The following is a 15,441-nucleotide window of genomic DNA, read 5'->3' on the forward strand; positions in this document are numbered from 1 at the left end:
CCTATTAGTTTGTTCCATTCCGTTCATGATGTTACAAACCTCTACTATTAGAACACACCTCACTTTTCTCTTCTCCAAGCTGAAGAGCCCTAACCTGTTTAGCCTTTCTTCATATGGGTGCTCTGCCATTCTTTTCATCATTTTTATTGCCCTTCTCTGTATCTTTTTTAGCTCTGCTCTATCTTTTTGGAGAGGGGGGTGATCAAAACTGCACACAATATTCAAGGTGTGGTCATACCATAGATCTACCCAGAGGCATTATGATATTCTCAGTTTTAATCTCTATTCCTTTCTGAATAACTCCTGTTTGCTTTTCTGACCTCCGCTGCACATTGAGTTGAGGATTTAAATATAGTAATAAATGGAATTCATTCTGGGGAGAGTGCAGTAAGTGACTCAGGGATCAACCCTGAGATTAATTGTTTATTTTATTTATTTGTTTGTTTGTTTGTTTGTTTATTTATTTATTTATTTATTTATTTATTTATTTAGTGATTCTCTTAACCCACTGAAGCAGAAATAGTCTGGTCAGAGTGGTGTACAAAAAATTTTAAAAACCATATTTTAAAAGCAATAGCGTATAAAATACATCACAACATAAAATCAATCATAAAACATCAAATCAAACTAATAAAAATCCAAGTACTCTGCTTTTCCAAATTAAAATTACTAAGTTTTTATTTTCTTCCTAAATGCTAAAAGGTTTGTTTCCAATCTTATTTCCTGTGGCACTGAGTTCCACAGCTCTGGTGCTCGAGTTATGAACATCCTCCTCCTAAACAGCATCTTTCTCAGTTCCTTCCTGGAGGGAACCACACATAGAATATCAGATTGGGTCTGCAAATTATAGCTTGGAATATAACACCTCACCCCTTTTTGTAAATACCTGGCCCCACTGACAAAAATGGACAACAAAGTTAGCAATGCACACAATAAAGTCGCATAAAGGTCTTTGAAAAGAGACAAGTTTTACACTGCTGTAAGTTTACCGTTCGCAGGACGGCCTCGTGAGCAGTTACATTCACCCAGATGCCACCAGCCAAATACTGCCGCTCCATACGACAGGGAAATGCCACCGCATCTGCTCAGCTGTTAGGAGCAAGCGTGCAGCATGTGCCAAGCTATAAAGGCCCCAGGGTGGGAACCCACACTCTCAGTGCCTCCTGATGATGTCACATGACTGGGTATTTAAACCCCGGCCATGCGACACAGCACTGCCTCAGCAAAAGGTCACCTGTCTTGTCTTCAGTACAGCTCTGTCCAAGCCTGTCTTTAGCCTGCCTTGCCTTCGTCCACGCCTGCATCATCTTCAGCCTCAAGAAGCAAAGCGGTAGTCGGTCTAGAGTGGCCACGGATGTGAGAAAAACAGAAAACAAGACCGATGCCTTGGAAAGAAGATTTATTCAATTGAACAGAACCCGCCCGACTCAGGCCGAGTTTCGCCTTTACGGCTGCATCAGGGGCTCTTAAAATTGATGTATAGAGTATGTACTCGGGCAAAATGTATGGTTTATTGAAGTATCCACTGGTTCAGTAATTTGTAGTGTAGATATAGGAATGATTTTAAGATCATTTAAGGTCACCTATTGCTATTGATTGGACGATATCGCACTTATACTCTTAAGCAACTTTAAATATTTTTTCGGAGAAATATGCTATTCTTTGATGGACGTTAGTAGTACCAAAAGACTCAAAAATAACCAAAAATCCACAACAAACAAGAAAATAAGATTTGGTTATAGAAAAAGAACTCTATATGTATTCCCAAGCAACCGTCATATTTGGCCACAGTGAGCTGGTGGCTTATATGTGCAAGCTCGTATAGCTACTGGGCTTGACTAATCATAGGTTGCTGAGAAATTAAGAATGCTGACACTGTGCGCAAAGCAGACTACTGTGTGAGCACTTATCTGGTTCCACAGATGACGAAATGGTGTATATGCTCCTGAAGGACAGCTCCTTGCTCCTGAAGGAGCTGTCCTTCAGGAGCATATACACCATTTCGTCATCTGTGGAACCAGATAAGTGCTCACACAATAGTCTGCTTTGCGCACAGTGTCAGCATTCTTAATTTCTCAGCAACCTATGATTAGTCAAGCCCAGTAGCTATACGAGCTTGCACATATAAGCCACCAGCTCACTGTGGCCAAATATGACGGTTGCTTGGGAATACATATAGAGTTCTTTTTCTATAACCAAATCTTATTTTCTTGTTTGATTCTTCGATGGACAGCAGGTTGCCAGTTCTCACACTCAGGTGACATTATCCAATAGAGCCCAGCATGGAACTTTGATTTCAAAGATTATTCAGCTTTCAGAATGCTCTAAGGGGCATGTGCAGCTATATTCACCTCCCTGCCTCCCAGGCAGGACCCCTCAATCCATAATAAATCTAAGACATGGAGAAACCAACTCCCAGGGGAGGTGGGAGGGAATCCTGAGTACTGACATCCTGCTGTCCATTGGAGAACACCTGTTACAGGAAAGTAACTTTATTTTCTCTGAAGACAAGCATGATGGCTGTCCTCATACATGGCTGATTTCCCAAGTTGTCCAAAAATAATATAAAGGAAAAATACCAAAGTGTGAAAGGCACCACCTGAGTGGTTAGTAGAAGAAACCACTCTATCCCCCTTTTCCTCTGTTAAAGCATGATTATTTTTTTGTGTTTTTTTGAGGCATCTGGGGTCAACTGTAACAGGGTCTAGAAGGGAAAGGAGTTGAGTTCTAGACCTAAAAGCCACCTGTATGACAGAGTGACAAAAACCTCATCGCACAGTAATGGTCCCCACTGAAAGCAGGGGTGTGTTGTGAACTCAGGGTGAGAATCCCACTTCGCCGCACAAAAACCAATGTAGTCAGAGCTACCGCACAGCAAGCCCTGACATGCCCTACTAAGTCTAGATCCTCCTGGGCACAGTAAAATGCACAAATCACTAACTAAAAGAAAAAAAGCTCTTGGACTAAGACCGCACAGTTACTTTGGTGAAGGAAAGCCAGCTGAATAGGCAATCTAGATATAGAAAGCCCTCCAGAAAAAAAAACTGTGGATCACTAGATTCTGAAGAGCAAACAACAGGCACAGAACCCAAGTACTTGCTTCGAGGAAGTGGGAAAAATGCATTGGGGGTCTGTGGCAGACCCCACCTGCCGAATGACTACAACAAAAGACCTGGCCTCTCAGGTCAAATGGAGTGGAAATAACAAAATAGCTACCTCTCCTGGTGGGAGAATGATGCCAAGACCCCAGGCACAGTGATGAGTTTCGATTGAGGCCCACACAACTAAGCATCCTTATGACAGGCATATCCTTCTACCTGGCAGGAGAAGCCCAGACAAAAGGGAAGCCCAATTGCCCACCAATCGATGCATGAAAAGCCAAAGGCATTGCACCAGGATTCTGGCAAAAAGCATGGAAAAGTTCATATAGCTTTCTGTGAAGCCACACAGTAAGACCACTCCATTTCACACTATGGCTTCTCCCCCTGACATTCCAACTGGAAGTCAGAAGCAGCAAAAAAAATACAAGGAGGCAGATCCCAGGACTGCAGGGAACTGAAGAGAACGACATTGGGAAAAACCCCAACCGTACCAACCCCTTGCTGAATGTCCAATTAGGAAACTTCGACAGAGTCTGACTTAACCCATAGGTCCAACCTCCTCTCACTAGTCAAGTGACAATGTAAACTGAGAGAGTCAAATACATTTCAGTACTAACCGTACTAATCAATGGTGAGAAAATCCTGAGAAAGAAGTCTGGAAACCTCTCCGCTGAGAGATGGAAACTGGAATGTTTAAGAGCCAGCCCTTGTGGGAAACAGGACTTCTTCTCTAACATGGGATCAGTGAGAGTCCCAGAACAGGTTCAATTTGACCAAAGCTCATGCCTCAATAAATTGGTTAGTCTATAAGGTGCCACCTATCTCTTGTTATTTTTGCCACACCAAATAACATGACTATTTCTCTGAAAGACTGAAGCTTGGGACTATCCAGTTACCAATGGGGCTGTTTTAACCATAAACGTTCTGCCTTATTATGGTTCAGCTCAATGTGTTGTCAGACAGCCAGTGCTCAATTTTCCACAAACAGTGATTCACATGAGCTATAGATTCACTACAGGTTACTTCACTGGTGGAACTTTACTTTCTAATGCCACTGTGCAAACTTCGGCCATCAATTTTCGCAAACCCTGGGTTTTTCCCAGCCTCCCCTTTTGAAATCCCCTCCCCCCCCCCCCCCCCCCAATCCGGATCCGCAGAGATGAGGCCGTGTTCCAGGCAAACACAGGTCTGCCTCAGGTTAGGTAATCTGTAGCTTCAATAGCAGGGCACCAGTCTTTGACTGGGCAGACTCTGGTTCAAGTCCTGCCACATGCCGCTTCTGCCCTGTGAGGCAGAGACCCAGACGTAGAATAAAGAGGAGGTGGAGCATTGGTCCATCCAGTAGGGATAGGAGTACACTCATGGAGCAGAGGCAGAGTCAAGGGTCATCGTGGACAAGAAAGATCCTTCCTATATGACATGCAGCATGCGCCGGCTCAGTTTAATCCTGCAGATATGTGAGACTCGGGGCACAGTGGGGAAGGAAAAAGGGAGGGAGGATCAGTGTAGTGGAACAAGAGCAGCAGAAGAGATTCCTTCTTTCCTGTATGGTGATTCCTGGTGAGGACCAATATTCTAAAGGAGATAAATATGCCGGTTGATAATTTGTAGATATTTATAGTTGTATAATTTAATAAAACTTGCACACACTTGCAAATACTGCCAGCCTTGTTTACAGTCCTATTTGGGGTTTTTTTCCTGGGGTTAAGGGACGGCAGTCCCACCCACGAACACATTTTTCTCCAGGTGAAGGCAACAAATGCTAAGTATACAAGGACCGAGACGGCCTGCTTGAGGGGGCTGCTGCCAGGCCAGTCTCGGACCAGGGAACATCTCTGCAAGGTAATTGGGCACAGAGGTGTTACAGCTATTTGATTTCGGTGGATTTTTCTGCTACATGTGGGCTGTAAGACTGATTTCTGTATTTTGCTGTTTACTCTTTGTTCTCTGAATGCATCAAATTCAAATTGTTAGCCCTCACATTTCAAAACACTTAAGAACATTGGCCCCACATATCTAAGTGAGAAGGTAAAAGAATATCACCCAGAAAAAAAATCCTATATTGTCAAAAACTACTGACTGCTTCACCCCTGAAAAGACTCTGATTAAACAAAAACAAACAGAAACAGAGCCTTCAACAGAAGCAGCACCAAAACTATGGAACACGGAATCAATGGCTACCAAAAACATAGCTCTTTACAGACCAGGCCAACATCATCCTCGTCTTCCCTGCACCTCCCAGAAAACCTACATTTATCAACATACTGCAGTACATACAAACCAGCAATACACTAAATCCAACCTAAGCAGCAATTACACTCACTGGATATAAATAATTACTGAATGAAGCATCTATAACAGATTCTGACTATGCACACTGAATGTAAATAATAGCTGAATTAATTGAGTAAGTTGTTCTTTGCAAATCATCAATGTCATCTACTGTATCATCACATTAAAACGCATGCAGACTGCCTATGATGTAATTCTTCCTAATACTTCCTAACCTAGAATACAGTATAATGCACTAAAAAGACGGAATATCCATTATGTAATCTGCTTTGAACCTTGAAAGATGGAATAAAAACACCAAATTAAATCAAATTAAGCCTGTTGGATGAGCAGAAGTATAAATCAAAAAAAATAAATGAAAGGCAAATAAAATATTGTTTGAAAAGCGCTATGGAAGAGCTGCTTCTTTAGCAACCTGGGGAAAGGTCATAGGGCCTGATTTTTTTTTTAAATGTTTACACATGTAAATGCACTTTACCCATGTAAGTGGGTTTTTGAAAATTGGTACAATATATGCCATTGAATCGTCTTTAGGTTATACCGTATAAGTGCACTTTACCCATGTAAGTGGGCTTTTGAAAATTGGTACAATATATGCCATTGAATTGTCTTTAGGTTATACAGCGTAAGTGCACTTTACACATGTAAATGGCTTTTGAAAATTGCTATGATAGTATGTTACATTTCCACGTGTAACTCCTTTTAAAATTTCCCTTCTCAGAGTGCATATAAACAAATAAGCATGGGTGTAGTTTGCTTGTTACGGCGGTTACTACCCGGAATCAATTAAGCCTGATACTTCACTTTCAATACATATCCAGAGTTGCTCTCTGCTTCAACGGCGGGGGGGGGGATGAAGAAAAGATTTATATTCAGATGACAACCAACAAGGACTGAATTGCACAGGCTAGGTAAACAAATAAGCGTGGGAGTAGTTTGCTTATTGCGGCGGTTACTACCCCTAACCAATTAAGCTAGATACTTCACTTAGAAGCAGTTCCAGCACTGCTCTCTACATTAATGGCAGGGGTGGAAGGGAAATAGAACCAAAAGGTTACATTGATGGTGGGGTGGATGGGAAATAGAACCAAAAGGTTACTAAATACCAAGAGTAACAGATAAGTATGAGAGAGAGAGAGAGAGAGAGAGAGAAAAAGTGTGAAAGCTTGCTGGGCAAACTGGATGGGCCATTTGGTCTTCTTCTGCCGTCATATCTATGTTTCTATTTGCAGGTTGAAAGCTCATGTACTGCATCATTTAAATTGCACTGGTCCACTCAAAGATATCACATCTCACCAAGAGTCCAGTTAAAGACACCAGGGAATTCAAACCTATTGGCCACAGTAATGTCAATTTTGAAGCAATTATGTACCATACACATGACACAATTCTGAGTTGTAGCAAAAGCAAAATGCACATATTGTTATGGATATACCCCTGTGCTGTATAAAAGGATTGGACTGGAAATAGAACAAGCTGTAGAACTGAACTGCTGATAACAAGTTAATGAGATAAAACACTCTACTCTCCCGCACGCCTTCTGTCTCTTTCTCCTGCACATACAAACATAGCAATTGTAACTGTCCTGCCTGTGAAATATTTTGCATGCTTGGTTAATACTCTGAAGTAGGCTACGACCTCTGTGATGGCTGAAGAAACTGGGAATCTCAGTAATTAGCTTTGATGAATTCATGACAACTGAGGATTGGAGGCGCCACACTTTGATTGCTGCAGACTTCATTTCTAAATCAGAAGCAAAAAGCTTCACTTTCCCACATGCAGGAATCCTCTCCTCTGCCTTCCCTTTGCCACACTTGGAAGATAGGAATATGATGCTGAAACTTTGCTAAGCATGCTCAGAGGTACCTTTTCATCCAGGCTAGGAGAAAGACAGAAGACAGACAGAAGAATAACTGGTTCCTTTGGAGAATAGGGAAAAAAAAAATCAAAATATTCTCTCTGTAGCACATCTCGAGCTTTCCAAAATCAGGCAGATGCTGCAGGGTGCAGACCAGCAGAGTAGAAACTGAATGCCTCCATTAACTCTGTGCTGAAGCAAGCCTTTGTATAGATGCCAGAAAGGGAGAAACATGCCAGCCCACCAATAACAGTAGTTACAAGAAAACCAACAAAGTAGTCGGGCGGATATGAAACCTTTATAAAGGCTAACACAGCTCAGATTAACCAAAAAAAGCAACCTTGGTAATTCTCGAAGCATGCATCTTTTACGTAATTGTTAGCCATAAGGCTACAAGCAAGCTACCTTAGTTTTCTAAGGTAGCTGAGGGGTAGATTCTGTGGCAAGGGTTACAAAATTCTGCACAAACGTTTGAGACTCTGAGGCAATTCTGTGGCATATTTATATATATATATATATATATATATATATATATATATATATATATATTTGCATTTGCTATACATTACGCAGTATTCATAAAATAGCCAGGTTTATTCAAAATCCTTTTTCCCTTTTATCACCTTCAACCCCCCTCCCTCCCACCAAAATTGATAGGGCTCGGTGTACCCCTGCCAGCTAGAGAGTTGGAGTGGTGCTTCTTCTGAGGTGAACCCTCAGTGACACTCACTGTCCAGCAGGAGTCACTACAGTAATGATGGACATCTTCTCTCCCTCTATTCGAACCCAGACCCCCTGCACTGCACCACTGCCTGAGTTACAGGGCTGGCCCTTTAAAATCCTAATTTAAAATATTTTCTCATAAAAAGAATAAAATCACTTTATAATCATTTAGGCGGCAATAAAGGTTTTGACATGGCGAAACACATGCATACCCATAAAAATGCATTTTGAAAATCGTCCCATTTTCAAATCTCTCTGTGTACTTTCACATGTATGCTTTGCTTTTAGAACAGGCCCGGCCATGTGCGTAACCCACGCACCGGAGTGCCGGACCCTACAAAAGGGGTGGGACGGGGGCGTGGTCTGAGCGGGGAGGGGCCGGGACAGCGCCATTAGCTGCTGTCCCGGGGAAGCACGAGCTGACAGCCGGCTGGCGCAAGGAGATTAGTTCTGCTTCCGGGGAGCAGTAAGTATTAAAATACACATTTTAGGGATAGGTAGGGTTAGGTTAGGTTAGGGGTCGGGGAGGAGAGGGGAAGAGGTAGGAAGGGTAGGGTTAGGGATAGGAAAGTTCCCGCCCAGTCCGCTCCTTAAATGGAGCGGACTGGGAGGGAACTGGTGGAAGCCCAATTGTGTCACCGCACATATTTTGCTAAAATTCCCCCCCCCCCCCCCCCCGCGAGTTGCGGGACGCCTGCACATGTGCGAACGGATTTTGAAACCCGGCAAACGTGTGCACGGCCATCAGATTTTAGAATATGCGCATGCCAGTGGACGCATGTTATAAAATCGGCACATCCATGTGCACTTGCACCGGGAACCACACGCGCGTGGGGCTTAAAATCGACCCCTAAGATGGTAACTTTGAAAGAGCCACGCGGACGCACATGTTTGCGCATTTGCCGGTTTGTGTCCAGAAACACATTCATTTTATAACATATGCGCTTATGTTATAAAATAGGCTGAACACACCTACGTGTGTGCACAATTTTAAATGGACACGTGTATGTGTGCGCAAATGCTGCGTCCACCGCGTAAGTGGAGGAATTTTATAAGGGACGCTTGCCAACACAGTTCGTGCCAAGTTCGCCCAATATTGGGATAGCACTTCCAAAGTCCCCTAACGTATTAGCCTCCCTTCCCCCTGTTAGCCACAACCCTTAAAACCCCACTGACTAGCCTAGATTTTTTTGTTTTTGTACTTACACGCCATCCACAACAGTAATAAAGTTACGCGGCAGGGGCCTCCGCTGCTCGCCCTTGTACATAAGTATTTATGCGCACATCTCTTGGCCTTCCCCGACCTACTCACGCCCTGCCCAGACCACGCCCACCCCCATCCCTTTTCCTGAACGTTCGACATGTGCGCGTAGCGAGTGATACACGCATACATGGGCACTTTTTAAAATCCACGCAACGTGCATGTATATCCCGGCTTTGGTATCCATGTAGGGCTTTTAAAATTCACCCCTAAGGTTTTTTGACCGTTCTGTGTGTAGGGAAAAATACCTTGATGAATCAGACCCTGAGCTTGCAGTGAGGCTGCAAATCCTGAAGAGAAATTGAAAATTGCTCTCTTAATATGTACAACTGAAAATTTATTTTTCCTCTTAACTTTTTCATTTCAGATTTATTTGGCTTTCTCCTTTTCTCTTATGATTCTTTGCTTGTTCTCCTCACTCCCTATTCTCTGCTTTCCTATCATTCCTCTTACCCCACCCACTCTCACAACACTCTATTTCTCCTCCTCCCAAAGGTTATTTATTTCCCAGCCACCTTCACTTCTCTGTGTATCCTGTTTTTTTTTCTCTCTCTCTCTCCTCTCTTTAGCCCTATATTCTATACAAGTGATTCCCAATCAGTAGTCCGTAGACCATTGGTGAACCGTGAAGCCATCATATTAGGTCCGCGGACCACAGGAAAGGAAAGAAAAGACTGAATTTGGGGTTGTAATCCACATGGACCACAGACAGCAGCAGCAGCAGTGAGAACATTGGTGATACTCACCTGCAGGCTAAGACAGCAGCAATGGCAGGAGGATCAGGGCAGCCTATGAGAGACAGGAGAAGGTATACTGGTGGCAGTGATGGGATTAGCAGCAGTCTGAGTGGGCCAGAAAGTAGTGGAATTAATAGAGGGTCAGGAACAGCTGTAGTGGTAGCGGGAACAGGAGCTCAGGCGAGATTAGCAGCAGCCGGGAACAGTAGCATTGGCCGAATCAGCAGTGTAGCAGCAATAAAATGAGGAGAGAAAGACAGAGAAAGAGACTAGTGGTGGTGGCGGTGGGGGGAGATAGAGAGTTGTGGGGTAGGGAGGGGTAAATACAGAGTAGAGAATGGCTGAAAAGAGGACCAGAGAGAGAGACTGGTGGTTTAGGGAGAGGGGAGAGAGACTAGTGGGGACAGGCTTGGGGGAGATAGAATTGGGCTGGGGAAAGAGAGAACAGCTTATGGGGAAAGGGTGGGGGACAGAGTGCGAGAGGTGGAGAAAGGCTGGGACAAGAGAAATAGTGACTTGTGGAGGAAGGCTGTAGGCAAACAGAGTGAATGGTGAGGAAAGGCTGGGGGAGAGTGAGGGGCACTGGTGGGTTGGGGCTGGGGAGGGAGAGAGTGGGAAAGTTTGGGACAGGCTAGAGCATAGATTTGTGGGGACTGGTTATGGTCAGAAGAAGAGTGAATGGGATGGTGGGGACTGACTGGAGTGGGGGAGAAAGAGAGGGAATGGGCTTGGGGGAATACGTGAAATGTGTGGGGGTAGGCTTGTGGGAAGGGATGGAGAAAGACAGTGGAGGGGATAGACATGGGCCCCAACCTGGGCACAGCCAAAACGTTTGGGAACCCCTATTCTATACTCCCTCACCCTCCGTTCTTTCTTTCCTTTCTTCTGCCTTTACCGCCATATTCCAATGCTTGCAGCCTTCCCCTCTCACATCTCTTCTTTTTTCCAATCCTTTCTGCTTTCCTTCCCCTGAAGTTTCATTTCTCTGCCCTGTGCACCTCAAAGCCACTTCTAGCCAACTGCTGCCCCCCCCCCCATTACTATCTTTCCTCTTTCTTATGCTGCCTTTCTCCCCCTAGCCATGGTTTAATGCTTTCACCCTCATCCCTCCCCACTCCCAGCTGATGTTGTAAGCTCTCCTCACTGCCCCACCAGCAGCTTCAATGCTGTATCCTTCATTCCACTCCCATCCATCCTTCACCACTGCTGCTACTCCTTCCATGGCTGGAACTGACACTGAGCTCACCGCAACGCCTTCCTATCCATGTCTCCATGTGACTTCACTTACGGGCCGATTCAGTAAAATCCGCAGGAGAGCGGACGAACGCCCGCTCTCCCGGCGCGCGCACTGGCCACTCGCCTGTGCGCGCGATTCTGTATTTAAATTAGGTGGTGCGGTAGAAACGGCTGTTTCTACCGCACCACCTGTTTCTGACGCCGGCAAAATTGAGCGTCCAGTTTTTGGCCTGACAGCCGCCGGCCCATTTAAAATTTTTTTTTTACTTTTTTTACCCTTTGGGACCTCTGACTTAATATCGCTATGATATTAAGTCGGAGGGTGCACAGAAAAGCAGTTTTTACTGCTTTTCTGTGCACTTTCCCGGTGCTGGCAGAAACTAGCGCCTACCTTTGGGTAGGCGCTAATTTCTTAAAGTAAAATGTGCGGCTTGCCTACACATTTTACTTTCTGTATCGCGCGGGCATACCTAATAGGGCCGTCAACATGCATTTGCATGTTGAAGGCGCTATTAGGTGCCGCGGGTTGGACGCGCATTTTCCGCCCCTTACTGAACAAGGGGTAAGGGAAAACGCGCATCCAGGGGCAGGTTGTACTGTATCGGCCTTTCTGAGAGAAGAAAATGTACATATGCATGTTGTCTTGTTCCCCGTCTCGGGCTGAATTGGAAAGGGGGGCAAGAAATGCCAGTAAATAAATAATAAATAAGTAAGTAACTCCGTTGTTGCATGAAAGCGGAGAGTTGTTACTTGTGCCACACACGCCTCACACGTAACAGACCCGCAAAGCAATTGGATGGGAATGGCGCAGTATCGGCATCAACCTCAGTAGCCAGCCAGGCGGGAGGAGATGTGGGCAGGGGAGGTTGGGCTGGGAGTCGGGTAAGCGGAGGGAGCCGCCCGTGGATGGGAGGGAGCCGGCAGCAGCCAGCAGGAAGGCACGCAACGAGCAGCTTGCCGTGATTCTGCAGCAATTGCCGTGGCCCAAGAGGCACATCAAACACGCGCTGTAAGATCTTAGATCAGTGCTAAGTTTTCAGAGAAGGGTTTGGACCGTCATCCCCACTGTTTCATATGGTTATGGAGTGTGCACTAAGAGGTGTAGCAGACAACAAGGAAATCTGAATTTATTTGAATAAAGAACAAAAGTCACCCGCTTCCTAGTACATACATGTCACAACCTTCAAGTATTGCTAAGAATGACTGAAGCTGGATGGAATAAGGGCAAAAATCTTTATCTTTTCATGAATCGTAGATGTTCGTGAATATGAACCAAAGAAATGGAAAAAGGGAAATTAATGTTTATATGAAAATAAATGAAAAATGTTCTTAGCCAGAGAACTACCTCTGATTAAGGTCAGACATTATAAAAATACAAATATAAAGGAAGCAAGTTTTCCACTATCTTACATCTGCTGCAGACTGTAACAATACCTTGCCCTGTAGAGATCAATCTATAACCTAGAATAAATAAAAATAGTACAGCTAAAATGCCTTACTAATCTATCTGCATGAAGAAGCCTCATGATAACCAGAGTAATCAAAATACAGGGCATGTATGGTACAAGGTACAGGGTTCGTGTTTTCAAGAATGCATACAAAGCCACAAATACCGCAGGATTAGCAATGGATTACTTGCATTGTGTCCAACAGGCAGTGGTATCAAACAGGGCTTTCTAAATCAATTCTGAGGGCCTTATCCAAAAAGGACTTTCTCCCATTTTAAGCCCTTGGAAAACAAATCTTAATTAAATAAGGCCCTGAAATGTAAGGCTGTCTAGGTCCAATTCGTTCAACATTACAGCTAGAGAAATGCAATACTGGAGACCACACAGAAATAAAAGCTAGAACTACAAAAGGAAGTGAATAGCCCGATGAAGGGAAATGGGATAAAGTATTTTCTGAGTAAGGCCCAATGAAGGGAAAATAATGGTTAGTTGTTAAAAAACAAACAAACAATAGTACAGACAGACCTACACATTTGTTACTCCAATCTCTCTTAAAGAAAAAAAAATCTGCATGCACTTGTCTTCATTAAAATTCAGATGTCAACCCTGCCTGCTGAACAGGGGACTTTGAAATGTACACTAAGCAGAAATATTTCTTAAAAACTTAGCTCTATGGGTAAAGATCTAGTCTTCCAAGACAATGTTCTGGATGAAATACTTGTTGTTTCTGTAAAATGCTGCTGCTCTACCATCTCATGCTTGAAGCTTGCAAGTAAAGTAGTCAGCAATGGTAAAATTGTACCATACCTTCATAGGCGCAAGTTGTATTGGTGTAATACATGAAGGATCCACCATAGGCTTAGGTCTGTTTGCTGTGTCGGCCAGCAAGCTATGCCACTGCTGAGGAAGTCCTGTAAACTTTTGTTCTCGGTGATCAAATCCCGTGTGAACTCTGTGTTCAAAGTTTGAAGGCCCCGAAATTTCTATCTTTTTCTTTTTCTTTCCAAACATGGTGGGCAAGCTTGGCAGATCTAGAAAACAAACAAAAAAAATCATTTCTTTAAAACATCAGTTATTCGTTTTCATTATTATCCAAACTCTGAGGCTATCTATTTTAAATTGTTTTGCTCATGAGAAATAAAAGTACTGGAAGAATACTAGCCGGGACTCTGATTTAGCTTTAGGGTGAGTTAAGACACACAGATGTATCTGCAGTTTCCAATTCATTCTGGGACTGCACTAGTAAGCAATACTTTGTTTCCCCTATATATGAGATCTAAATTCTTCCCCATTTGTCCAGCTAAGTTTGGACATGGTCAGACAAATGGCACTCTTTGACTATCTAGCCACACTCAGTGGCCGGCACTTATCCTACTTTTTTTTATTTTAAAAGGGAGACTATGATAAAATGAGGAAACTAGATAGAAAAAACTAAAAGGAGAGATTGCAAGGGTTAAGTGAATGTAGTGTGGATGCTGCCTGGAAGCCTGGACTAAATGAATTCAATACATTAAAAAAGGTAGAAAGAAAACCCCATGACTGCCAGCACTGTTAAATGGAGAGGTGAAAGGACATCTCTCAAAAACTGGAAGTTGGATGAAAAAAATAAAATGGGAAAAAGCATAAGAACAGGAAAGTTAGATGTAATTAGTATTAATAAGGCAAGCCATAAGAGAATTTGAAAGGAAGCTTTCTGGAGAGACCATAGTCAAAACATTATTTCAAATACTTTTGATGCAAGAAGCCTGTGAGGGAGTCAACTGGACCACTAGATGAAAAAGGGGTAAATTGGGCACTCAAGGAAGACAAGGTCATAGCAGAAGAACTAAATGCATTCTTTGCTTCCATCTTTACTCAAGAGGGAGTTGGGAAGATACCTAGGTCAGAAAAATTCTTTGAGGGTGTTGATTCAAAGAAACTGAATCAAATCATGGTGCACTCAAAAGATATAATAGAGCAAATCGACAAACTAAACAGTAACAAATCACCTAGACCAGATGGTAAAACAGACTTATTATTAGTAATTGCTAACTTCTTATTCAAATCAGCTAGGTTACCTGAGGATTGGAGGGTAGCCAGCATAATGCCCCTTTTTAAAAAGGGCTCCAGAGGTGATCCTGGAAATTCTAGATTGATGTCAGTGCCAGACAAAATAGTAGAAGCTATTTTGACGAACAAAATTATTGGCCTTCTAGACAGATACAGACTAATGGGGAAGGGACAACATGAATTTAGTATAGAGAAGTCTTTTTTGAAGGGGTTAGCAAACATGTTGGCAAGGGTGAGTCAGTTAATATAGTGCATCCAGATTTTCATAATGCATCTGACAAAATCTCTCATGAGAGATTCATTAGGAAATTAAAATGTCATGGTATAGGAGGCAATGCCCTATTGAGGACAGGCAACTGACTAAATGATAGGAAATAGAAAATAGGTCTGAATGCTCATTTCTCTTAATGAAGAAAGGTAAATAGTGGCGTAGCCCAGTGAACTATTCTAGGACTGATGTGATATGGAAAAAGGAACGATCAAATACGCAGAGGATTGAACTTAATCAAATTTGATTATGAGCCGATTGTGAGAAACTGTAAAAGGATTTTGCAAGACTAGAGAGGACTAGGTGTCTAAATAGCAGATTAAATTTAATGTAGACATGTGCAAAGTGATGCATATGGGGAAGAATAATCCAAACTATAGGTACATGATGCTGGATTTCATATAAGGCAATACCACCCAGGAAGGGAGTTACTGTGGACAATACTTTGAAGTCCTAATCCCAGTGCAT

The 15,441-nt window shown here is 43.2% G+C and overlaps 1 protein-coding gene across 8 annotated transcripts in view; it reads right to left on the minus strand.

The window, feature by feature from the left end:
* The window catches only part of PAK5 (p21 (RAC1) activated kinase 5), a 261,295-nt gene that overhangs the window by 107,702 nt on the left and 138,152 nt on the right, over positions 1–15,441 (minus strand). For all 8 annotated transcript variants that reach the window (XM_029593513.1, XM_029593518.1, XM_029593519.1 and 5 more), the window contains exon 2: positions 13,464–13,687. In XM_029593513.1, coding sequence (XP_029449373.1) covers positions 13,464–13,667 — 204 coding nt within the window. In that variant the 5' untranslated portion in view covers positions 13,668–13,687. The remainder of the gene's footprint in view (positions 1–13,463; positions 13,688–15,441) is intronic.

This window comes from Rhinatrema bivittatum, chromosome 3 (assembly GCF_901001135.1).
Source record: "Rhinatrema bivittatum chromosome 3, aRhiBiv1.1, whole genome shotgun sequence".
Taxonomy (NCBI): domain Eukaryota; kingdom Metazoa; phylum Chordata; class Amphibia; order Gymnophiona; family Rhinatrematidae; genus Rhinatrema; species Rhinatrema bivittatum.